Source organism: Saccostrea echinata, unplaced genomic scaffold (assembly GCF_033153115.1).
Source record: "Saccostrea echinata isolate AGI-Se365-2 ecotype Australia unplaced genomic scaffold, CSIRO_AGI_Sech_v1 ptg000016l, whole genome shotgun sequence".
Classification (NCBI taxonomy): domain Eukaryota; kingdom Metazoa; phylum Mollusca; class Bivalvia; order Ostreida; family Ostreidae; genus Saccostrea; species Saccostrea echinata.
Genome location: NW_026889765.1, coordinates 16,625,844 through 16,652,357, shown reverse-complemented (window position 1 = coordinate 16,652,357; position 26,514 = coordinate 16,625,844). Strand labels below are relative to the sequence as shown.

At 32.3% G+C, this 26,514-nt stretch overlaps 1 protein-coding gene across 2 annotated transcripts; it reads left to right on the top strand.

The window, feature by feature from the left end:
• Positions 1–1,371: 1,371 nt before the first annotated feature.
• Positions 1,372–26,514, top strand: LOC133188516 (uncharacterized). 2 transcript variants are annotated; one of them, XM_061323984.1, is made up of 19 exons: positions 1,372–1,701; positions 3,416–3,475; positions 5,208–5,734; positions 6,062–6,167; positions 6,710–7,299; positions 7,804–7,872; positions 13,001–13,022; positions 14,382–14,489; positions 15,418–15,557; positions 15,845–16,061; positions 16,563–16,637; positions 19,486–19,570; positions 20,004–20,069; positions 21,768–21,938; positions 22,413–22,438; positions 22,600–22,637; positions 23,297–23,365; positions 24,825–24,938; positions 25,409–26,514. In XM_061323984.1, exons 1-19 carry the CDS (start codon positions 1,377–1,379, stop codon positions 26,171–26,173), a joined length of 3,573 nt encoding a protein of 1,190 aa, XP_061179968.1. In that variant the 5' UTR covers positions 1,372–1,376; the 3' UTR covers positions 26,174–26,514. The 2 variants fall into 2 exon arrangements, with proteins under 2 accessions (XP_061179968.1, XP_061179967.1); XM_061323983.1 differs by having other exon boundaries at positions 21,765–21,938.

Below are 26,514 nucleotides of genomic sequence, written 5' to 3'. Positions count from 1 at the left end.
ATGACAATACATTTAAAATTAAAAACATAATTAAAAAAACCCATAAGACATTTGTATATATATATTGTGGTAAGGGGTATTACTACGATGACAATACATACATCTTTAAAGCTTAATGCTTGAGTAAAATATAAAAATGTCAATGTACATAAGTAGAATAGAGACTTAAGATCTCATGAATTATGGAAAGGAGCATTTTTCTTACATTTTTATGCCTCCTAATCGAAGATTCGGTGGCATATAGTTTTTGCTCTGTCCGTCCGTCTGTCTACTGTTTGACTGTTTGTCCGCAAAAACTTTAACTATGGTCATAAACTTTTGAATGCTTGATAATTGCATGATTGTTTCATATTTCACATGTGTTCCTTCATTGTGACAATTTAAGGCCTTTATTTCATTACCAACAGTACTGACCTCTTGACCTTGGAATTTGACCTACTTTTATAAAACTTTTTCCATGACCATGACCATAATGGGTGGTGCCAAAGCATTTCATATGTACATTCCCTGTGACAAGACCTTTGTTTAGGTTCTAACATGAAGGGTTGCTTTTGAAGGTCATTGCTTTCTTAACAATTAGAGAAAGGTATATATATGTACCAAGGCTTTCACATTTCATTTGTTTCACTTGTTTATTCCTTGCGACAAGACCATTGTTTGTGTCTCAATATTTTTTACCCCATTGCCTTGAACTTGGAGTTTGACATTCTTTTGTAAAACTTTATGCTTGACTCTAACTTATGAACAGTTGATGTATTTATAAAGCTTTCATATTTCACTTGTGTATCATGGCCGTAGGAACCAAAAAAATTTGGCCGATATATAGATTACTATATAAACATAGGTAGTATATGCTGGTGCCCCCTCAATAAAAACGTCTGATGACCTTTTTTTTTTCTTTTTTGCTTGTCAGGAAATTTTTGGTAGTGCCCCCTCAACTGTCAACTGAAAAATGTAGGGCACAGCCCCCAAACTGAAATTGCTTCCTACGGGCCTGTGTATTCCCTGTGACAATATCTTTCTTTGGGTACCAACATTATTGACCTTGAAGTCAGACCTTCTTGTGTCCTACTTTTGTAATTTTAAACTTGGACTTATCTTTTGAACGTTGGTGCTAGGACTTTCACATTGCAGTTGTATACTCATGATAATATTTGAAGAAAAAAATGATATAACAATTTATTTATCACCCATAAATCACCCATGGAAAGAATGCACAAAAACAGTGTTTCAGATTATTTACGATGTACTATCAAGAATATAAATATACATGCATATTCATATTCAGTATCCGGAACATTATTTGGTTTTGGTTTATAATTTATACACGCCCCAAGGTTTGGTTCTCTTTCGAAAAAGAGGACCAGATTATCAAAATGGAATATCGAGGAATGGGTCGATTCCCAGGGCAGATATCTAGATTTAGATACAATCGTCCTGGTCCTCCCAGAACTCGGCCACCTAGACCTTTATTGTCCACACCAGTTCGAGCTAGGTTTGAACCTCCTAGGGCAATTCGACCCCGGACTATGACGCCATCGCCAAGGGGCAACATACAAGTGCCATTCCGTGGGTTCAAAGCAACCCCCATGATTCCAGTCCGACCTCAGCATGGTCAGATGTCAGATTACAAGACGGGAACAAAAAATGATACAGGAAAAGATTATGTATCGCCAAATTATAGAGAACCAGAAAATACCGGTAATGATTGATTAATCAACTAGATCTACTTTCATTTTAGTGTGTTGAATTTTTACCCCATTTGCCAACTGTTAGTACTCACATAAGGCTGAAGCAGCAAGATTGAAACTCTCTGGGACAGAAAATTCAGACAGTTTTTGTTGCACATTGTAGATGTTATTATAATATTATAGTTCTCAAAGCATGCTGCGATGCAACAAAGAACCGGTGCTGTAAATCAGAGTTTTTTTTACCAATGGGGCTAAGCCCATTTTGACCCCAAACTCTTGAACTTCGTACCTATAATTAATGAAAGAGGTCAAATGACCTAAGCATCAAACTTCAAGTTTTTAGAAATTTTATTCCACAATAACATCCATTGCTGACCAGCCATTTTCATCATGTTCATACATTAATACCTTATGTTACACTTGATTTCATTGTGGATATTGTCGGCCATCTAATCAAACAGCTAAGGTTCAATAAATCTATAAAATGGCCCTGTCCCTATACCAATTAACTGACGAAGTCCCATTTTAAACATTAAAATATAGAAGAGAGAGAGTGCTTTCATTTCCCATAAAAAAGTTTCCTTTGAGAGTTCAGGTATTGCTAAATAGGCTTTGTGAAATTGCAATTTTCTTGAAATTTGAAGAATTTTCAAAATGGATGAAATTGAGCATCTTCAGCCAATAAATAAAATATGAGCCCATCCCGTGATCCGAAAAATTTTTCATGGATAAGAATCCTCCGAAACAGTTATTTCATTATATAATTAAACTCAGTCTTTAGATCAGAGGTTGGGTACTATGCAAAATATTGAAAAACAGCTCAAATTTTTGTCTGTTTTAAAAGAATTTTTCAGGATTTGAGGAAAATGACACAAATCATAATGTCATAGTACATGTACTCGAGAGAAAATTATATCATTTTAAACTGATATGCAATCACCAAGTGTCCAAGTGAATTTTAACATTTTCAACCAAAACTGAGCAGATTTGATTTTTCAGAAATTCACAAAGCCAAAAAAGGCCCCAAGTGGACTTTGTTCTTTTGGCCTTGTATCATAAAAAATGGCATATATCTTATCAGTAGTCCATGCTTGTGGAATCAACAACTCTGATATAGTGTACTCAGAAAACTTTAATGGAGTATACCAGCGTAACTAAGTAGCGTTGTTTGAAGTATGCCAGCTAGCCTAACTAAGTAGCATGTGTTTGATGTGAAATTTTAATGAACTGATGTGAAATTTTCCCCACTTGTCAGAATTTCACTTTCATCAGAGGTGATAGCAGTCGGGAGCCCTGTACAAGTAAATGACTGAGTAAAAATAAACTGGTGAAATAGAGAGAATGGTGATGTACATATTTTAAGAATCTGTGACTTAAAATTTTCTTTTTCATTAATATGAAAAAAACATTTAATTTTTTTAATTTTTTGGGCATTTTATATGAGTGTAATTTTGTATCAATTTAAGGCCCTTTCTTTAATGATGGGTACAAAGAATTTGGGGGTAAAAATGGGTTTAGTTCCTGTGGTTTCTAAATTGGTTGGCACAGTAGCTTTCTGTTATGTCTGTCAGACAGAATTTTCTGTCCCAGAAAGGTACAGTTTTGCAGCTAAGTCTTCACCTGTGCCTACAGTGTATTGTACTGTAATATTGCTGATGAGCTGTTAAAGAGAAAATGTCTTTTTGATATTGTTATCAGAATGCATAGCTCTTCAATTTTTGTAGGTTCCGTTTCTTCAAAGCAAATTGATAAGGACACAAAAGAATCAGATATGGCAAACACAGGTAAGTCCATTTCAGAATCTTTTTTTATTTTTTATGACATGGTGGGTCATGCTTTTCAGTTTTCACCCAATTTTTGCTGAACAACCAGAAAATCTCCTGACTTCCGGATTTAGTTTATAAATTAGTTTGCACCTGTAATTTCTAATTATCTACCCACACTTGGTTCTACATAAACAATTCTGATGGCTATGTACAGTAGGTTGGGTAAATTATCAGTGCAGCTATTAACAATTATCTGGGAGTTGTTTTTACAAATTGAAGATTGAAGTCATTATAAATATGATAAAATGGCTTCATATAGAACAGAATTGTTATCAAGGATAGCAGGAACACAAAGGAAAATGATATTTATGTACATATTAAAGAATCTTGAAAATAACTTTCATTGGATAAAGTAAAGTGATCAACAATAGTATGAGGCTAACTACATTTTAAATCAATTGCGCTCGTTTATTAGGTGTGGGATTATCTTCTAAACCAAGATTTAAATTGAAAAAATTTAAATTTTTTCAATAATTTAAATTGATTTAAATACTTTCACAACTAGCTTAAATTTGTCTTATTCTTCCAAACAGCAAAGCACATTCTGAAAGAATTTTCATTATTTAAAAAAAAGTAAAAAACAGAATACACACTTACTTCCGTTGAGTGCTAAACAATGAAACCTTCAATGCCCTTTTATCATGTAAATTTAGTAATAATCATAAATTTATTTAATCAAATGAAATATTAAAATTTTGCATTTGTAAGTTAAAAAGCTTCTTTTCAAAACAACAATTCTAAATACATGTACGCAAGCTAGCTTAATGTATATACTGCAGTGTGCGAAATTAACTGTAGACTGATAGACAAAATCTATAGAAAATACATCCGGTCTACACTGTTATGTTTCAAATTAAATGTTCTAAAAAAAAATTCTAGTTTTATTTGGTTTTAAATGTATCATGATATGTATCGTATTGCACCTAAGGTATCGTGATATGTATCGGATCGGCTAAGTTCAGTATCGTCCCAGCCCTAATGTGTATGTTCAAAGTGTAAAAAAAAAACCCTTAAATCATTACTTTATAATCATGGTTATAAACGTCCATGTATCTTATGCCAATGCATAAAATAATGCAGTGTTGGAAGAAAGGAATAAGCCATTGAAAAATATACAATTAAATAAAAATATAGATAATTGTATAATTATTTTGGGTCTATAGGAAATTTCCCAGGTCTATAGAATTTCAAATTATTGTAGACCAATTGTCTATAGCTTTAAAAAGTTATAGTTTTGCACACTGATACTGTATACATGGTACATGTATATGCAATATGAAGTATATATAACAGTATAATCATGGTGAATATGTTGCAAATGTTATTACTATAGTAATGACCAGATTTTTTACTCTCCAAAGAGGGTCATGCCCCTATTTTTACATGTGGGATGTTGGAAAGTATGATGAAGCCTCTGCCTATTGGGGAAAAACCTGCTATCCTTTGTGTTGCATTCTTTATGAGTGAATCAGAAGATCTAATTTTGATTGGATAATTGTTAATTGTTCAACATCCCCATGGTAGTTAAGATTTAATTTTGTTCAGGTCATGGCCCAGGTGCCTTGATTGGAACCTCCCGTTAATAGGGTGTCAGAGTTTTAAGTCTGACAAACAGAAGAGTACAGTTGTCTTATACATATAATGTGAATATGTATAAATAAGGACAATTGTCTTCTTTAATTTTTTATAGACAGCAGTTTAAAAGAAGATTCAGCAAACCATGCAGATGAAGACACACTGAAGTCAGCAGAAACAGAGATAACATCTGAAAAACAGGAACCAGAGAAGCTTGGTTCAGCTCAAACATCAAATCAATCTGCAATTTATGAAAAAACAAGTCAAGATTCCACTTATGATGAAACTGCCAATCAGGAACCATATTTTGAAGCATCAACCAATGAAAATTTAAATACTGATGAAACATCCAATCAGAATTCATACTTTGATAAGACAGCCAATCAGGACTCATATTTTGAAGAAACAACCAATCAAGATTCATATTCAGAGGAAGCTTCTTATCAGGACTCATTTCAAGACCAGGGGTCAAATTTTAACACTTACCAGGATGACAAGGAGGAGACAGATGCAGGTCAGGGGGATAATAAAGCTGAGGGGGGAGAACAGGGAAAAGAGCAGGAGGAGGAAGAGGAGGAGGAATCTGATGAAGAAGACACAGGCTTTTGTCAGTACTGTAACATGCCATTTGACAATGATGATGTAAGTATTTTAATTATAAATAAAGCAGGATCAAATACATTTTGTAAATTAACAAAGTTAAAGTTAAAACATATTAATGTTAAATTGTGAAATATCTAGATCTTAACACTTAGAAATGGAAACCGCTTTTCTTTGATATTTTGGTAGAAAGCATTATCAAGTATGTATTTTTGCAGTAGAAGTATTACAGAGACACATTTTGGGCTTAAACACTAGTCGTTCAAGTGTCTTTATTACAACAGTATTCATGAATTATAAAATGTACCCTTTTTTTTTTTTTTTTTTTTAAAATTCTATCCAATTGTTCTATCATATGTTGATCAACAGGCATACTGGAAGCACACCCGGGGCTTGTTACACACTCAAAAGGTGATGGAGGCAGAAAATGCCAAAAAGAAGGGTCAGGAACCAGACAAGGAACCAGAAAATAAAGGTCTGTCTATAGAATAGCTGTAGTGTTATATTTAAAGTAATGGTGTGCACAGTATTAAGTTACCAGAATCACATTTAAACATATACATTGTACAAATGGAATAATTTTGATTTTTCACAAAGTTTTTATTTTTTTGGAAAATTGTACAATATTGACAAAAAAAAAGGATTTGCATATTGTTATTTCATATATACATGTATAGTGTCTCCTACCCTTTTCTCCTTTGTTATACGCTGCCTCTGAGTTAGAAGATGGTGAAGGGACATGTTTTTGTTCTTTCTATGATTTATTTCTCTGAATGTCTGATACATAACATCATTTACTCTGAGCTTCCCCTATACTGGGGCAATACTAGCATGTCAATGAAGATCAGGACAGCTACATGTATGTAGCCATTATGATCTTGACCAACATTCAAGCCTGTACTTTAGTGTTTAACAACTTTTTCAGGCCATATTTTTAAATATTACATATAGATTTCTAATTATGGAATGACATTAAAGGAAATCGGCAAGAATATGTCTGGGTGACTTTATTTTCAGATAATATTTTGACTAGACCATCTTTTGGGACCACCATGATGGAAAACAAAGCTTCAGCGAAAGATCTGAAATATCTCCGACAAGCAGGATTTAGTCCTCACAGAGGTAGAGGGAGAGGATCCAACAGGGGTGGATATCAATCACCAGCTAAAGACACCAACAGAGGTCAGACCGAGTTGGGTTACATCCGAGGTCAAGGACAATATGACAGAGGGACTCAAGGGCGAGGGAGGGGTCAAGGTCACAATAATCATGGTAAGAGTTTTAGTGATGGTACATATAAGTCAGGTTTTGGTCAAAGGATTAAAAAGGAAGAGGAAGCAGAAGAGTATTATGGGTATGAAGAGGGCGATCAATATCAGGAATATCAGGAATATGGAGACCAAGGTGAAAACTATGAGGGGGCTGGTGATTACGACGATGGAGATTTCAATAATGAAGAAGAGGGCCAACAGGAAGAGGAGTACAACTTTTACTCCAGTAACTGGATGGACATTGACAAGCCCCCTGAGAAGATTCCCGTGAGGGAGAGAGACTACTACCCTGATACACTTGGAAAACCAAAGTTCCCTTCTGACTTCTACTGCAAGGTGGGGAAAATATTTCACTGTAACATAAATCTTTTTTTCTAAATTGTTAATAAATTTTTGCAGAAGTGCAGAAGTTTTTGGCCATGTGCTATTTATCATGTTTATTATTAATGATTTCAACAAATTTTTGAAAGTATGTGTAATTCCACATTTAGCCATTTTTTTTTGGGGGGGGGGGGGGGGGGGGGAGGGAGTATTATTATACTCAATATTTTCATGATTTCAAATTCTTTAAATGTATACTCAGCAATTTTATTGCACCAAGGAATCTTTTCTTTTCTGTCAGCACTACCGGGTAATTATTTTCCTTTAGACACTTTCAATTGAACTTTTACTTTTCTTTGCAAAACTCCCATGTCATGTTAGTATTTATAGACACAAATGAAAGAAAGTTGAGTTCTATTGCTTGCCATGAGAAACAAAATGATTACCAGTGTCATAAATTTTTGGATGTTGTACACATATACTTGCATAAAGCTAAGTTTTCTTTCTTATTTTGTGTAGGACTGTGATGTCAAATGTACCAGTCAGAAGAATTTTGAGATGCATGTGGAGGGAACCAAGCATAAAATGGTAGGCTTAACTTTTATCATCTGCACAGGGTTATCATTGAATATTATATAAATGTCAAAGGAAGATTTGTCTTTTTTTTTAAATGTTGAAACAGTTCAATTCATTAGAGAGTTGATGTGATTGTGTTTTTTGTGAATGAATGTTTGTGTGAGTTTGCAAGAAAGAGTTTCTAAAGTTAAAAGAGGGTTGAAAATTCAAATTACAGAATCTTATGAAAAGACAGTGAATTACGTGTTTTGATGCTTAAACATGTAAGTCAAATGTAGAATTGTAAATATTTAAACCGTTTTCATAGTTAATTAACATGTCACTGCAGACTCGTTCACATAGAAATGGTAAAATGATCATTTTGTAATTTTCCTGGTGCATAAATGCTTAAAAATCACAATCAGGATGAAATTTAACATATATATTATCATTAACATTAAAATAATTCATAGTAAAAATATGCAGTAAATTTAAGACTCTCAACTCAACTCAGATATGTATGATGTTTTTATTGATATGTACATGTACATTTATTTAATAGTTGCACCTTAGTAAATGTTCTGTTTATATATTTTCTATGTTAAAGTAAATGGAATATTGGAAATCAGATTTTTAAATAACATTGAACTGCTAAACATTGACATTTCACTGCAGTGAAAAAAGAAATTTGTAAAATAAATTGTTGGACACCCAACTTGATAATGAAAAGTGCCACTTAATATGGGTTAAAAATAATTCACTTAAATGTATCTCAGCAATTGACTGCACATGAAAACAATGCTTTGATTGACATAATGTACTTGCAAACAGATCTCCATTGTGGTAATAACCATAATGTAACTATAAAGTTATAAAATTAATATGTGTAGTATCAGATTAATATGTGTATATGAATCGACAGTTACCAAAAAAAGACGAACATGACAAAAATACAATATAATATAACCAATTAATTACAGTTTTAATGTACAAATTAAAGAACTAAACAAAAATGTTATAAATCCAGGTACTACTTGGAATAATATATATATTTTGCTTGTATCTGAAGTTAACAATTGAAATCACCCTCAAAAAAGTCTTTGGCTCCCTGGGCTGCTGATTCCAACTGTTAACTTCAATTACATTCTAAATGAATATTTTATTTTAGTGAATGTCGAATACACACACTTATCCTCTAACCTACTGCATTCAGATATTGTAGTTGTATGACACCAACTGTTTCAAACACCCAAATGATGTCATACTAAAAACTACAATAAGGGTTGCTACATGGCTTGAAAAGGGTGCACTTTGTGTGCCAGAAGCAACTATGTAACAACCCACTTGTTGCATGGTTCTTTGTTTCTTGATTGGATGATTAAATATAGCAAGGGCCCATAACTAAATGAATTTTAACCGTTATCCATCATACATTAATGGGTCCAGTGATAAATCAATTTAATTCAAAAAAGCCTGTGCAGGCATCAGAGTTCTACCACAGGAATTTAAGTGGAACTTTGTGGTCAGTATAAATACAACCATGCAACAAAAACTTATTTTATATGTGGTACATGTGGTAGTTTTGTCTTTGCTTGAGATTGATTGAACCTCATCTTCGCTACCCAAGGGTTTCATATCCGCTACTCTCCTCACAAACCCTTGGCATACGGTGCTATTAAAATTGTTTTTTTTCTCAAGTTGTGATTGGAGTTGATCGACATCGTTCGACCAATCAGCAATTGCTTTTGTATATTATGTTGATATTTGCCTTCGGGATATATCTTGATTCTTTAGTCTCGGGAATGAAAAACACAAGCAAACAACGATAATAACAAGATAATAAGCCACTTTGTAAATAGATATGGTGTCATCCAGTCTTAAGCTGATGAACAAATATTGTGATCAGGAATCTTTCTTGCAGATGTAGATTTGCACGATAAATAACAAATAAAAACATTGCTTGATACCTTCTTGTTAATTGTTCTTTAAAAGCTTAAATTTTCAAATACACCTTTTATTTTTGTCGATGACGCAATCTATGCATATGTGGGAAGATTCGAGATCATGTGACTTAAACAATCCCAACTTTTGATAGCACCGTATGCCAAGGGTTGTGAGGAGAGTAGCAGATCAGAAACCCTTGGCTAGCGAAGATGGATTGAACCGATGACCTTTAGTATGCTTATCCAGTGTTCTACCAATCAAGCTAAAGGGTTAACCCACTAGCCCAAGCTAGTAGGAAGCCATGTATCAAACAATACCAACCCCCCAACCCCCCTCCAAAAAAAGAGATGTTCTCATCTTTTTTGGAGTGGTAGAACCTGTAGGCAAAGTTCTGGGGGGCAATTACTTTCACCCACCAAATGTTAGGGGCAGTACATTTGGTGCCCAGCGTTGGACTTAGTACCCATAAAATACTGGTACATAAGTGGTAACAGTATGTTTTTAAAATAGTTCTTGGCCCATAAAAGGATCAACTGTCGCTGATTTATATGACTCTTCTGTCCAGAATATAGTCATGTAGTGTAAAATAATGTTGTTTGATTAAAACTCATAAAAGTTTACCAGAGTAATCAGTCGCATAGGTATTGAAATAAAAATTAATCCCTCAAGACAATTAACAAAATATTTAATATATATTTTAATAAATTATAAAATGATCTAAAATTAGGTTCTCCTGGAGGTTCTCTGTATATTATTTCACGATGATCTTATCTAAGTATTTCAGCAAGAGAAATTTGTTGATACATGTACTAAGGATATCAGCTTATTACATCCCTCTAATGTCTGAGTGCTCCATTGTGTTACATGAATGGAAATTCTTTTTGTACAATAACAATTAAATGTATTAAATATTTAATGCAAAAAACTATGCACCCCTCTCTCAAAATAAATAAAATATTTAATAAAAAAAACTTATCCCCCTCCCAAAAAACCAAACTAACAAACAAAATGAAACAAAAACAAACAAACAAACAAGAAGAAAGAAAGAAAAACAATACACAATGAGAAAACCCCTCAATGAAATGGTATATAATGAAGAAAAAACAACAAACTCTTTATTAACATTTCAATCTTCAGAGGTAATATGCCTAATTAGCTAGTATATTACATATATATGCTCAATAATTGATATATATGTTCATGTACCTATTAACTGTTGAGCACAGAGAGAAAATTAGTAAATTAATAGAGGATTGCCAAGAGGAACAATTATAATCCTCTTGCCTATTTATTCCTTAAAAGTAGTGTGTCTTGGGCCTCAAAAGGATCTTAACTTACTTTATTTTTAAGGAATGAAGAGGCACCTTATCCCATACATTTTCAAGTGACTTTTTGTTTAAAATGTTACACAGCAAGTTGTGAAGGGATTTGCAAAGAAGATGTATTTTTATGTGAATTAGAAAAAAATTCACATATCCTACTTCACAACAAGGAACTTTTAAAGCAAAATACAGGTCAGGAAATAAAGCAATGTTTCCATTGCAACTAACTTCCTGGACCTATATACAAAACTGCTAAAGAATGTCTACTTTAAATTAGTGTAAGCAGACAAATCTTTTCCTGATTAAATTTTAATCAAGGAGAATAAAGATTTGATTGCAACTTTAAGAGAAATTTAATCATTGTAATATTCACAAATCGGCAATGTTAGCAAAATAAATCTGGAATATCTGGTGGATGTATATAATTATTACTTAATAGGAATAATTTTCAAGGTTATACTGCTTATGTATATGAAAGTGAGTCATAATCGAGTGATGTCTCTAGCAATTAGCTGATTTATGCTAGCAGGCACATTGTCATGGAAGGTTGTTCAGCCTGAAAGCTATGTATGGTGCTAAAAAAAAATAACCGTACCAAAGGTGTCAGTCGATGAATCATTCTGCAAAAAGAAAAGAATACACACCTTTCTTTTGAAAATGCTCACTATGAATATTAATTATCTTAAAAAAGTTTAATTTGCTCAATCTCATAAATATTAATGAGGAAAATTCAACCAATGAAATAATGATCTGACATTTTCACCAGAAATCTTTGTCCAGTAAAAATGATTGGTCTATCCTTTGTTTGGATGTAACAATAACTAAGAATTCCACTTTTAAACACTTAAAGTTATTTACATGAAATTTGTAAAGTATTCCCCATCTTTTGATGTTAAGTTTATAAATGTTTCATACATTGTCTTTGTTTCCTAAGATCTAGTATTCATAATTGGTAATTTCCGTCTAACAAAGCAAATGAAACAAGATTTCACCATGGATGCCTGCCATGAAAGCAATCTCAAAATTGCTAATGCCTGTTTACAGTTTTCAAGTTAAATTTGGCCTCACTTCATAAATATACAGTAGTTTATTGGCGAAAACATGCAAACAAATCTTGAAACAGGCAGGTGTAGGTTTGTGGAAAGAAAAAGAACACAGAAACCCATAACTTGCAATGATGTTTCTGTACTTGCAAAGCAAAATTAATTTTTCATAGTTATGTATGTTAATTATGTGTGAATTAAGATAATTATATTTATTTAAAAGAATTAATACATAATATATGACATGTTTTTTCTTCATCTCTAGTATACATAAATATATGAAATTAGTAGTACATTGTGTACATATCAAGTATACATATGTGAAATAAAGAGTCAAAAAATAATTGAATGACAAAATTTCTTTGCTTACAATATTTTAGATTTGTACTTCAGATCACCCTTCAAAACTTTGTTAACCATTTGTTTCCTGATTTTTTTGATAACTCACTTCCTACCAAGTAGCTTAATTTTTCAGTGGTCTATTTATTTTACCTTATTTTTATGTATAAATATGATAAATATAAATATAAAGAGATGTAATAGTTGAAAGCTTTTCAAAAATAAATTTAAAAACAGGTTTATTAATTATTGCTTTGAAAAAAATCTTTTTTTTTCTTTCTTTTTGGAAAACTTTTTTGCTTATCAATCTATTCTGAAATGGGATAAGGAATTTTTCATTGCAGTCTTTAGTTTAAAATGTTGGTAAACTGGTTTTATTAAATAAATTCTTAATCTGTATGAGTATTAATTGATAATTAACTTGCCCAACACTGATGTTGGGGGATAAAACTTTATATGGAATTATAAATTTACTGAAATTAAATTTATTAATCTTTTTCTTCTCTTTCACAGAAAACTCTACTTGGAAAGGGAGGTAAGTATAGCGAAATACATTTCTAAAAGATTTTAGAAATGGTAAAATTAGGGAAAAAAGGACAATTTTCAAAGGTCAGGTAACCTTTGAAAAAAATTCCAAATATTTTCATAAATATTTGGAGAAAGGTATCCGTTTTTTTTGCAAGTCCAAATATTTATTCCCAAATGGTTTTCCATTTGGGAATTCAAGTATTTAAGAGACAGGTGAAAAACATTTCAGAAAGTTGAAATGTTTTAAATCCATTAAATGAAATATCATGGCATCTGTTTAAAATTATGTCTTTGGATGAATAAAAATACAAAAAATGAATTTGAGAGATTTTAAAATCTCATTTAAAAATCATTTTTTGTAAGGGAAAAATATATGTTGATGACATAAACCTCAACATAACTAGAAAAAAACTTAATGTTACCTCAAATAGGTATTCAATTAAAATTAGTAATAATTCTATCTAGGAAAGAATAAATGTTAAAGCTAGGTTGTGAGATAATTGACAGTGTTTGTGAGAGGTACAGTATGGGAGTGTGAGTGCTGAGTATTGGGGGGGGGGGGGGTAAGATAAAGGGATTATGTTTCATTAAAGGAACAAAAATTTCCTGTGATACAGTTAGATGTGTTGAAGTATGGAAATGCAGTGTTTCAGAGAGGAGTGATATACAACTGATTACCTGCTTCTAACTCCTTTTCAAAATATTTTCATTGTCTATTGAAAGCAGAAACTTTTTACTGTTCAAATGTTTTAAGAATATAATGACTGAGACACATTCTACAGTATTATTTTAGTATTTAAATGATTGACAATAACAAATAAACAAATTTGTCAAATAATAAATATGAAGCAGTATTTTATCTGCATTTTTTCTTTATTTGTTTCAGTGTACTTTCTTGCCTGTATATGTCTAAGAAAATTTTGTACTAGTTTTTTTCTCTAAGACAGTCATTTCCAGACTTCTATGCATCCGATTGAAAGATATGTTTAAAAAATATTTTGGTTTTGTTGGAGAGAAATTTACATCTATTTATAGGTTAATATTTGTGTTTTTGTTTTGTTCATATGATCATTTCTGTTGTATTACTATGTATACATGTAGTTGTTTAATACTTTTACTGAAGTAAACAAAAAAAATATCAGTTTAGAATATCAGTTTTCAATTTTGCTTTTGCAATGCAGTTGCATTTTGCATCTTGGGATAAAAAAAAGTAAATCTGGATTATGTACAAATTTCTTTCAAGAGTTGAATGATCATCAATATCATTCAAATTATAGATTTTCTGAAGTTCTTAAATGTACAGGGGCAGGTAAACCTACTGAACATAATTTTTGAATTAAAAAAGTGAAACTTTTTTTTTGCACAGATACAGCTCTTGCAAAGGAAGAAGAGAAAAAGAAAATGGTGGTAGAATGTACCAGTCGTCCCTCAAAGGTGGACCACCTCATTAACAAATCGGATCAGCCTATTGTTGGTAAGTTATCGGTAAGGTGACATGCTGAAGTTGATAAGACATTTTAATACTGCAGCAATGATCTGCAAGCCTGATAGAAGGTTGAATTAGCCTAAAGTTGGTAAAATGACACACTATACTAATGATATGTTGATTGAAGGTCAAGAAATGCGTTGGTAAAGTGACATATATGTATGCTAGATTAATATTTCAATGTAAAGTTAGTACCAGCCCATTGATGTTAAGGGGTCACACTGTGCTAATGATATGTAACACATCATGAGACTTTAGGTCCAAATACAGCTTAATGGAAAACTTTCTTACTCTGCAATTTTTCTACCATCACTTTGGGGACCATCCCTTTCCTAATTGTCAGTTGTCTATTCTGATTTTAAGATTGCACAGACATCAGATGTTAAAGATATTTTTAAAAGTTTTACTATTTTGGAATTTCTTCTTCCATATTAACCTCTTTTTTTATCTTGATTGATTAAGGGCTATCTTTTCTTCCCGTTATTTATCCTTCCTCCATCTTTGTTTTCCTCAGGGAAATAAATATAATGTTAACTGTTTTACTATTTTGAAATTATATTTTCATTCCCTTTAAATGTCATTTTATATCTTGTTGATTTGGTTTTGACTTTTCTTTATATCAGCCATATTTCTTTTTTCTGTCGATATTTCCTTCAATAATTAGATGGATGCCAGACATTTTTCCTTGTATTCAATTAAGTAAAGAATTAAAAGATTTTTCATTAAATAATTCAAATTTTCTTAAGAAAACTTTCATTTTCCCTGGATATTGATTTTAAAACTTATCTTAATTTGCATTTTGAAAGTCTTAATTTTTTAAAAATTAGTCTTTAAACTAAATAGCCTAGATTGTAATACATCAAATACAATTTATCAGTTATACTTGACTTGATTACATGTTTTGGTTATTTACTAGGTTTGAATTTTGTGACCGAGTTTCGGAAGCCTGACCCGTCGGTCCGACCCACCTACGTTTGTAACCTGTGCGAGTCCAAGTGTGATATGAATACTGTCCTATCCCATGTCACAGGCTTCAGACACAGATCGAACTATTTTGTATGTGATTTAAACTGATAACAGTTCAGCATGGCATTAATTTTCTGTAAATAGTGATTTAATGTCATGTGTTTTAATATTGAAAGCTTGCAAAAATGCTTTTTTATTTATCGATCAGAAAAATTGTAGAGTGGAAATAAAAAATAATAATGAGTAAGAATAAATAACAAGATGCAAATATTATACAATAGTCATGTATTATGTGTATGCATGTGTCAAAATTGCTTTTTCATATTTCAATTGTTTTGTTCCATTGTGACTTCACATAAAACTTGATCTCAATGCAGAAAGAATGCCACCCTGAAATTTACAACCATATGACATCTAACACGGCCAAGAAAAAGTCTGAACAGAACGCATCAGCAGAAGAATTTGCTGTCGATTGCATGAAACAAGATGGTCAAGGAAAAATCCGGGTCAAACTGGAGATTGATTCAGTCACGGAGGCTGTTGCCGCTAATTTACTAAGTCAGTCTGGAATCAAAATGAAGACTTTCATATCAGGTTTGCATCTTTGTCCTAAATTGAAACAATACAACATAATTTACTTACTGTAGCAGCTAATGCATCTTTTCTTACATTATTTTTAAAGATTATGATAAAGTAAGCACCCTTATAAATTTTCTTGACTATATGGATAAATAACCACTTATGATTATTAATCTTTCAGTATGTTGAACTTATGTAAATTTAACTAGATATATCAGATTCGTGCAGTAAAATTTGGAAGTTGTACATGAAATAGCATTTGAAAATTGGTCAACAAATGAACATTTTCACTGTATTTTGATCTGTAAACATATAAAATCTAATTTATTAGACTAGGTACATGTATTAAAATTTTACTGAAATTTCAAATACATCAAATACCTTAAGAAATGTAGAAATATTTGTAGATCTTTATTATAATTGTTTCTTTGGTTTATCTGTGCCATACACCATTAAATAAATATTTAGATAGATTTGCTATGATTAAAAAAAAGAGGAATTTTGTGTATTTGGTAGATTTGAAAAACAAGCCAGATCCAACACCCATTCCAGAAAAGAAACAGAGAATCAACCCTGTTCTCCCTAGACAAGGTACATTTAATGTTAGGAAAGGAAAGATAATCCCTCTTACATTTTGTAATTTATCGAAACAAGAGAAAAAAAAGTTCAAGGGAAATTTTTTCCATTATGTATAGTTGGTGAGAATTAAACCACAATTTTCCTTGATTGATAAATACCGGAAGATTAGGTTTCTATGTACACATACAAGAACATGATACAGTTATTGATTGTTTTATGTTAGACTCTATTTTTAGGTCACCCGCATCACTCAGGTGACCTATTGCTATCTGTTTTCGTCCGTCGTCGTCCGTAGTGCGTTAACTTTTGAACATTTTCAACTTCTTCTCCAAAACCGCTTAACCAATTTCAACCAATTTTGGTATATAGCATCTATGGGTGAAAGGGAACAAAATTTGTGAATTTCATGGTCCCTGCCCCCCTGGGGGCCCGAGGGGTGGGGCTAAAACCACCAAAATTGATGCAATCTTTAAAAATCTTCTTCTTTTTACTCCTGGACACCAAGCAGTCAAACTGTTGACATGATTGTAGTAAGCATTGGGCCCTCTACCAAAATTGTGAAATTCATGGCCCCAGGGTCAGGGGTTCTGGTGCTAGGGTGGGGCTATATAGAACATATAGTGAAAGTGCATTATTTCTTTGAAAATCTTCTTCTCTGCTTCTGGGTATTAGATAAACTAACTAAGTACAAAGTTATGTTGATCAAGAGTGCCTCTTCCAAAATTATGAATTTCATGGCCCCTGGGTCAGGGTTCTGGTGTTAGGGTGGGGCTCTATTGATTATATAGTGAAAATGCATCAAATCTTTGAAAATCTTCTTCTCTGCTCCTAGGTATTATTTAAATAAAGGAAATGCATGGTTATTGTGAGCAAGAATACCTCTTCCAAAATTGTGAAATTCCTGTCCCCAGGGTCAGAGGTTCTGGTGAAAGGGGGGGGGGATCTATTGATTATATAGTGAAAATTCATAATTTCTTTCAAAATATTTTTTCTACTCCTGGTTACAAAGCAATGAAACAAGTGTATAGTTATGATGAGCAAGCTTAGGATGCTTTTACAATTTTTTTAAAACTTGTGGTCCCAGGGGTTCTGTTGTGTCGGGGGGGGGGGGGGGGGGGGGGCTCTATTGATAATACAGTGAAAATGGGTGAATTCTTTGAAAATCTTCAGCTACATATAATTGCATAGTTATGATGATGAGGGTACCTCTTCCAAATTTGTAAATTTCATGACCCTGGGTCATGGGTTCTGGTGTTAAGGTAGGGCTGTGTTAAATAGTGAAAATTCATTATTTCTTTGAAGATCATCTCTGCTCCTGGGCATATTGGAGGCAATTTCAGAGTAAAAAGTTTTAATAAGCAAGGGTATTTTTACCAGAATTTTGAACATCTGGACCATTTAGTCAAGTGTTCTGGTCCTGGTCAGGGCTCTATTAATTTGTATTCTACTAAGTGAAGTTATTTCCCTTTGCCATTCACATTTGATAATTAATCACTGTAGGTATTGTATTTGAAAGGTTAATAGAATAAGAGAATTATGCAAGAACATTTATTGTATAATAGAAAAAGTACTTTCTTAGTCTAAATGATCAGGTAGACTTGGAAATAATGCATGAATAAAAATGAAACAAAAATAACTTACCTTTTAAATGTCATTCAAAGGCCAAGTGAGGTCAATGTGAGAGATTGTAGACATTTTATTAAAAGTCTGCATGGTAATAGTGATAAATGAAGGACAGATAGATAGATACTAGAACAATTATTTAGTTGATCTTAATCATACTATTTTTCATGCTTTTTTGCAACAAAGCTTCATTTGTCAGTTTATGAATCCTCAAAATTGTTGTGCTCAGGTGACCGTTAAGGCCCTTGGGCCTCTTGTTTCTTCTAAAATTACTGGAAATTGAACTTCAGAGATTTAAATAAGTATACATATTAAATTTATATCTTGAGGTCAAACAGTAAAAAAAAAACTTACATGGATTAAAACACTGCCTATTTTTGCTGATTTTGAAGGTGTGCATTTAGCATTTTCAAATCCATGCATTTTAGAAAGAAAAATTTGGAAGAAAAAAAGTGCTTGTTGGTTATTTTTTTATGCTTTAGACAAAAAAAAAAAAATATTTGACTGTAAGAATTAAGCAAGGAAATGAATATTACATTGTCTTAATATATAGTCAAACCTTAATAACAGTATATAGGGTTTGATAAGATGGATACTTGGAGATACTGAAGTTGAGACTTAGTCTAGTATTATGATACATTGTACAATAATTTAATTTTAGTTGTAACACGTCATTTGATTGGATAAAAGATTTCGTTTCTATCATATAACATAAGTTGCCTAGTCACAATGAGTTACGTCAAAAACGTATTACTCCGCTTGACGTTACTTTTAAAATATGCTCAATTTGAGGCCATTTTTGGAGGAAAAATTGTCTTATTGTCTGCACTGAAATTAAATTATAAGGAATAAAGCTTATTTTAACCTATGTTATACGATATAACATAACTTGGGGCAGTTTACGCTTTTTTATAAACTGCTTCGCGGTTTATAAAGCGTAAACTGCCCCAAGTTATGTTATATCATATAACGTAGGTTAAAATAAGCTTCATTCCTTAAAAAAGACATCAAACTTGAAACCTGCAGTTATTGATCAACAGTGTTCAGAATTCCAAAGTTCTACAATTCTGCTGCATGCTAGGATAATATCAGATACACCATCTTTTTGAAAAGTGCTTGTAAAAGATCAATTCCTTGCTAGAATAAAATCATGTATGCAGTCTTTTTGTTTGATCATTTTTTCGTTAAACTCTCCATACTGTAATATTTTGAAAGTCTGAACATTTTCTATTTCCAGACCAATCTGAGCGAGTCTACAATAAGAGGGCGTCTGACACCCAGTACAACTACACATCAAAACACCCCAGAGGGCCTGGCAACAGGTAAGACGACAAGAAATGAATGGATTCCCCTTTACATTTAAACAAAGAAGGAGAGGAACAACTATACATTTTTGGAATTTAAAATATTTTATTGAGCTCATTACATGGAGATTTAAAGCCCATTTTCATATTCATTAAAGAAATTTTGAATTTAGAGCATATTAGACTATTATACTGTACGTGTACATAAATTGGCGTATTCAAAATTTAGCGCAATCACTGGGTATGGAGTTGTTGGCGAAATCATGAATTAGCAGTATACATGTCCGTGCCAAATATTGTATTTATAAATGATTTCTTAGCAGTATTCATGAATTAATGCATCGTTGTCTGCGCCAAAGCTGCTAAAATATGAAGCCCACTTTTTTAAGTACGCATACAGTATAAGTGTTATGAAAAAAAAAAAATTAATATGAATAATTTTTTATGTTAGAGATATCTATGGAGAAACTGTAGGCCCCAAACAGGTTTTTGATTACAACCACAAGGTGACACAAAGGTCAGTACACTATTCTAGTGGAATTTCTTGGAAACTTATTTTAGAATTCATCTTTCAGCCATTTCCTACATTTGCCTATTTGTAAGAAATATCCCCCGAGTACTTGACTATCACATATTACACAGCATTATTTATAAGTATCATTAACAAAATTTTCGAAAATCACACATAGTCATTAAACATTTGTTCATAGTACAGTCAAACCTGTATTAAGCAGTCACCTGCGGGAACCATTAAAAGTGACCTTTATAGAGAGGTGACCTTTGAAAAGAGGTTCATCTTTTTTCAAGAAAAAATCTTTTCCAATTTATGTAAGTTCTGTGTTTTAAAATACTACATCATAGAAAATTAAAGAGAGATGTGTTTTGGACATCAATGGTCTCAGTTAGATTTTTTTTTCTAAATTTAAATAGTCTCAAGATTAAGTTCAAGATAAATTTGATGACTCCAACAAAAAATATATTGAGTCTAATAGGACATTGCATCATCCTCCCTCCAAACAACAACAAAACTTTCTTTTATTATAAGATTACATTATCATGTTGTGTCATGAATAAAATATAATGTATTTTTTATCTAAACTGCCTCTAAAAACAAGTTTAGTTAGTCCTGATAATTGTATGTTTAATAAAAGACAAAAAAGCGTAATAAAAGACAAGTCATTATATTTTCAGTTTATCAAAGCAGTGCATAATACAAATTGATATCAAATTCACAGGTGTTGTGAGCAATGAAGCATGACTAATCCTAATGGTCGTCTTACCTAGTTGAAAATCATGAGATAATCAGGACACATTCAATATACAAAACAGTTAATTAGGGTTTCTACAAGTAATACGTTTCCTATGTGTAAAAAATGACCTGTCATGCGTTTACGCAATTACACCTATTGGAGTTGGGCATACCAAACGTGAACTAATAATTAGGAAACACCTAATTATTGTATCCATTAATAGATAAATAAGGAGGCCTTGTTTTTTAATATCACTCAGAATTTTTTAAACCAGATTCCAATTCAAAAAGATTAAGATTCTCGTAAGTCCGTTTTCCTGATAACGTTTTTGGTCACTATAGCACCCCTGTTTAGTTTTGTTTAAAAAAAAAAAAACAAATAAAATATCCAATATTTTAAATGGTTTTAATAAGGCCAATTATTTTTGCCATGATTTCGCTACACAAGACCAATTATTTATATTAGTGACAAAAATTGGCAGTCACCTGACTTGAGATCTGGGCACGTGATTGGACAAAATGGCCGCTATATACGAGGTAAAAGGGCGATTTTACATGAAATTTGATGACCGCTGACCGCATTACGCAGGTGACCGCTTAATCGAGTTACATTATATAGGAAAATTCATTGGGAGGAAATAAAATGACCGCATAGGACAGGTGACAGCTGGATAAAGGTGACCGCTATGACAAGTTTGACTGTAATATATTTTATGCATTGTTACGACCATCGTTCCTTTGTGCAATTTTGCCATTTTGTTTCATCATCCTCTTTCCCATTTGGCATTTGCACTTTTAAAAAGTCTAGTGGCTGCAACACTTTTTTTTTGTTTTTTTGGAGTTTTTGTTTCACTGCAAATTCATATGAATGTAAGTTGTATATGAATTACGGATGGTTGACAGTGCATGCTTTGAAAAAGCTATAGTTAAAATGCTCATTTACTGCAATATGGGTTTAAATAGCAGAGGCTACTCAGGTTCGGAGGATCAGTTTAACCCGTACCAAGAAACCTCCATGGGCCATCAGACAGGTTACCCCCCTGGTGACCCCCAACAGAACCTCCCTCAGGGTGATACAGATGATGAGGACAAAGAACTCTTCAGAGAATTCCTGGAATGGAAGAGGCAGCAGAAAAAGTACAGTGCCTTTATGCAGTATTCTTTACTTTTTTTTGCAATGTAGTTTGTTATTTTCTTATTTTGAGGCAATTAGAGGGGACATATTTATTGGGCACAGTTTTAACAATTCCACTTCGAATCTTGAACTTCGATATCTCAAATACCGTGGATATGTCGAAGAGATTTAGAATTCTCAAAACTTTTTTTTTAATGTATTTTAATCTTAATATCTTGAACTCATGGATATCTCAAATATTTTTCATGGTTCCATTAAGTGAATTTAGATGGTAAGTGTAGACCTTCGAGTATGCACGTCTAATATATGTACATGTATTTTATTATATAAAGTCTTCTGACTACAGCCTCTATAGATTCATCATTGAAGTTATTAAAAAAAATGTATATGTCATTATTTTAATATATATATATATATATTAAATATATATATGTCTAGGTTACATTTAATCCATTTGTGTTATTTTCTATTTTCAGGAAAGACAGTCAAAGCTCATTACAGGGTAAATTCTTTTAGGTCTTATCCTATCTATTTGTTGATATATGTAGGCCGACTTTGTTGCTTTTTTTTCAAGAAAGTGGAAAAACTCTTGAGAAGTCACAAAAATAATGAATTTACAATTCTATTGATATTCTAATCAAAGTTTTTCTTTTTTTTTTTCAGGGGAGGGTTCATCTTCAGTTCAACAAATGACAGAAAAGGTACTGTCTAAATGATAAGAATACATTATACATTATCAACTTATGGTTATGGAACTTGAAGCATTCTGATCAGAAGTTCAGACTAGTCATGGTTGTACATGTATGAAAGAAAAAAAAAAATATTTCGACCAAGAAGATCAAAAATAAAAATTTTGTATTAGGTGACTTGAAATCAAATGCTGATGTGAGTTTTTAATGCAATTTAATGACTTTTTCCAGAAAGAAAGGAAAAAAGTAAATAATCATTCTTTAGGATAATTTAACATACATGTACTGTACATGTACTTAATGAAAATTTTACAATGTCCTGTAAATCTATTGCTAGTCCGGTTTTGATCCATTTTCTGTAGATTTTTTGACAAGTTTCAGAACCATGCACATCTGGGTAGATGTACTGAATATTGGCATTAAATATTGTTGCATCAATGAATTTCAGATTTTTTTCAGTTTCATTCTGTGTTGTATATCGAATATACAGGGCATAAACATGTTTGATAATTTATCATCATGGTTTTCTGGAAAATAATCAATTGCTTCCATCAGAATTTATAAGAACTGCTGAAGGCTTGTACTACAATAAAAAAAAAAAAATTGAATTTAAAATTTGTAAAAATTTGATAATTTTTGAATTAGTAAAATAAGAAATGTTTTAATTGCAGAAAGCACCTGATCAAGCTAGTGCCTCAGATGCTTCAGGAAGCTCAGCGGCCGACATGATGTTTGCTCTTGTAAGTCTGCTTAACATTTTGTATGGTTAATGTTCATTGACAAGTACCTCTCCATACCTTAAAAGTAATGGAGCTGATTTTTCTTCCTCAACAAATTATTTTAAATTAATGTTATATCTCACTGAATCAATTACATAGGGTACTTTACCATATTTAAGTTCATTTTATATATCTTAGTAAATGCTTGGGTGAATATACGAGGATTGTCCAAAAAGTTCGTGGACAAATGCTTAAATTTCTTTATCAAGCCCCCAATGGCAAACATGTACGATAATATCTTAATATAGACCATGAATGAGTAAATATACAAAAAATTAAAACAATGCACACTATTTACTGAACATTATAGGTGTAAATACTTTGTATGTGCAAGTCGCACTGGCCAGTCTGACGTAACGCTTATTTCATGATAACGTCAGAAATATGAATTGGATTTTTATCGCATGTTCATAGATGCACGCTATTTTTCTTTATTATGCCACATTGCCAAATGTGTGCAATAATATTTATGTATAGATTATAATTAATTTAAATTAAAAATTCAAAACAATACACAATAATTTACGAGCGTCATCAATATTAACACTTCGTAAACACAGGGTGCACAGCCCAGCCTGACGGCGCTATATTCATAACATCGTCATGAATAGGAACATATCCTATTTTCACCAAATAACAGAGGATTTCCACTTCTTGTAGTGTCTCCGAAATTTTACACACAGTTGAAAAATCGTATACACCAATTACAAATGACTAGACTAAATATTTTCCAATAAATTTAAGTTGTTTGAATAAATATTTTGTTTTTGACGACGTTTCAACCATATTAACCATAATTGTATGATTGGACGCTGTCCCGTTCGGATGGCCGACGTCGCTTTTTCTGTCAATTTTTGAAACATACTTCTTGCGGTTTTCACTTATAATATTTTCATTGTCTATTTAGTAAGCGATGCTAAAGGTATCAGAAAATGGCGATAACCGCTTTATTTGTTATATATCAAATTTTTTTTTTCAGCTTTGACTCATTTTAAAAAGAAATAAGCATTTCAATCAAACCACTTTATTTAAAAGTTCATGGCATTTTAACCCTGGTCCGTGCGCACTGTCGGCGACCTTTAATGACCGAGATTTTTACAAAAATATTAAGTTCAAACAATAAAAACCAAATTATTCTGACTTGGATTTTCATAACTAATATTTTGGTATGCAATAAGCATATCTTGAACCATTCATTTTGACAAAAACGCCATTGTCCACGAACTTTTTGGACAACCCTCGTATGATTAATTTTTGTTTTTCTTTTGGAAATTAAATCATTCATTTTAGATGAGATTTAGATGCACACTGTTATGTCCACTTATTTTTACCTGATTAAGAAGTCTTTCCTTTAAAAGAGTTTAAATCACAAGAATATAGATGAATTCATATATAATTAATGTCATTTGGATCGTTTTAGTCCCAGACCATGATTAAAACAGAGGAGGATGCCGCTATGGCCCTACAGGTGTCTAACGCTCTGACGCAGGCTTTACTACAATACAGGCTCAAAAATGTTGAACTTCCCAACGAGGTAAAAAAAAAATATGACAAATAAAAAATTATACTCAAAAGAGGTAACTTAAACATGCACTTCAGTGTAGAGTAAAAAGTGTTATCAAAGTATGATGTGCTACAGTACAGACCAAATGATTTTTTCTATAGAAGTTAGAAATACATGATGGTCTGTGCAAACAAGTATTTAAAAAGGTATGTTCTGTTGTATCAGGAATCAAATTAATGATATTTTGTCCTCAGCCTCATTCTATTAATCATTTATCGTTATAAATACAGGACTATGATTTTCAATTACCTTGAAAAACTTGCAATACTAATGCTTGGAATTATTCATTTATATAACATGTTTGCTGTATTAAGCAGAAAAATTCAATTTTAAGGCTGATAGATGATGCATTCTTTGACATTTCTTTAAGTTTGTTTTCTGCATTGTTACATATAAGTAAATACTTGGAAAACTTTGAACATTGACTTGTTTATTTGTAGTTAACCTCTAGCCTTACTAGTGGTGCTGGACAAACAAATCCAGTGCAAACAAGTAGTGCAGAATCAAAAAAATCACACATTTCTTCAAAATCAAGTTCATCTAAATCATCAAGCAGGACGTTACCCCAGGCAGCTCCAACCATCCCTGTTGTATCCTCAGCATCTGCATCCTATCCCCAGGGTGCCTCATTATCAATTCCAGGAGTCAGTGGCATGACTTCAAATGTGGCATATACAAGCAATGCACCTACAGGAGTTCCACCTGTTCTGGATCCACTCCTGAAGCACATGAATCCCATGGATACCAATTATCCTACTAATCCAGTTGTGACAAAGCAGTATAAAGGAACAATTCCCACAACTCAGTATCCAAGGACACTTGCCACAACACAGTATCCGGGAACAGTTTCCACCACACAGTATAAAGGGACACTCGCCACAACACAGTATCCGGGAACAGTTTCCACAACACAGTATCCAGAAACAATTCCCACAACACAGTATGCTGGGACACTTGCCACAACACAGTATCCAGGAATAGTTTCCACAACACCGTATCCAGAAACAATTCCCACAACACTATATCCTGGAACAGTTTCCACGACACAGTATCAGGGATATTCATTTTATGGAGGGCAGTACCAGCCTTCAGTTCCTGAGGGGTACCAATGGGGGTATAATGCAACACCCCCAGAAGATGTACCCCCTCCCCCACCCCCTAGAGAAGATCTACCAAAGCCACCGCCAGAAAATCAGACCTACTAGATATTATGCAAATTTATACAGCATATATCTTTTTATGAGAATTGTTCTATTGAAAGTGCTTTTAAAATTATACACTAATACATGTACTGAATTTTACTGTGTGACAAAAATTTGGCAGAAGGATTTCAGAAAAAAATTAAGACATCTTTTTGTATGTCATTTTTCCAGATTATAATTTTTTAAGGTTAACCTGCCAATTTAATGTGCAAAAAATACTATTTTTGGTAAGTCTAGGGTTTGATTGCATGTGTTATTTTATTGATATACAAAATCATGCAAAATACTTTTTAAAGTTTCATTTTTTATTTCCATACATGTAATTACTTCATTTTGGAAAGCAC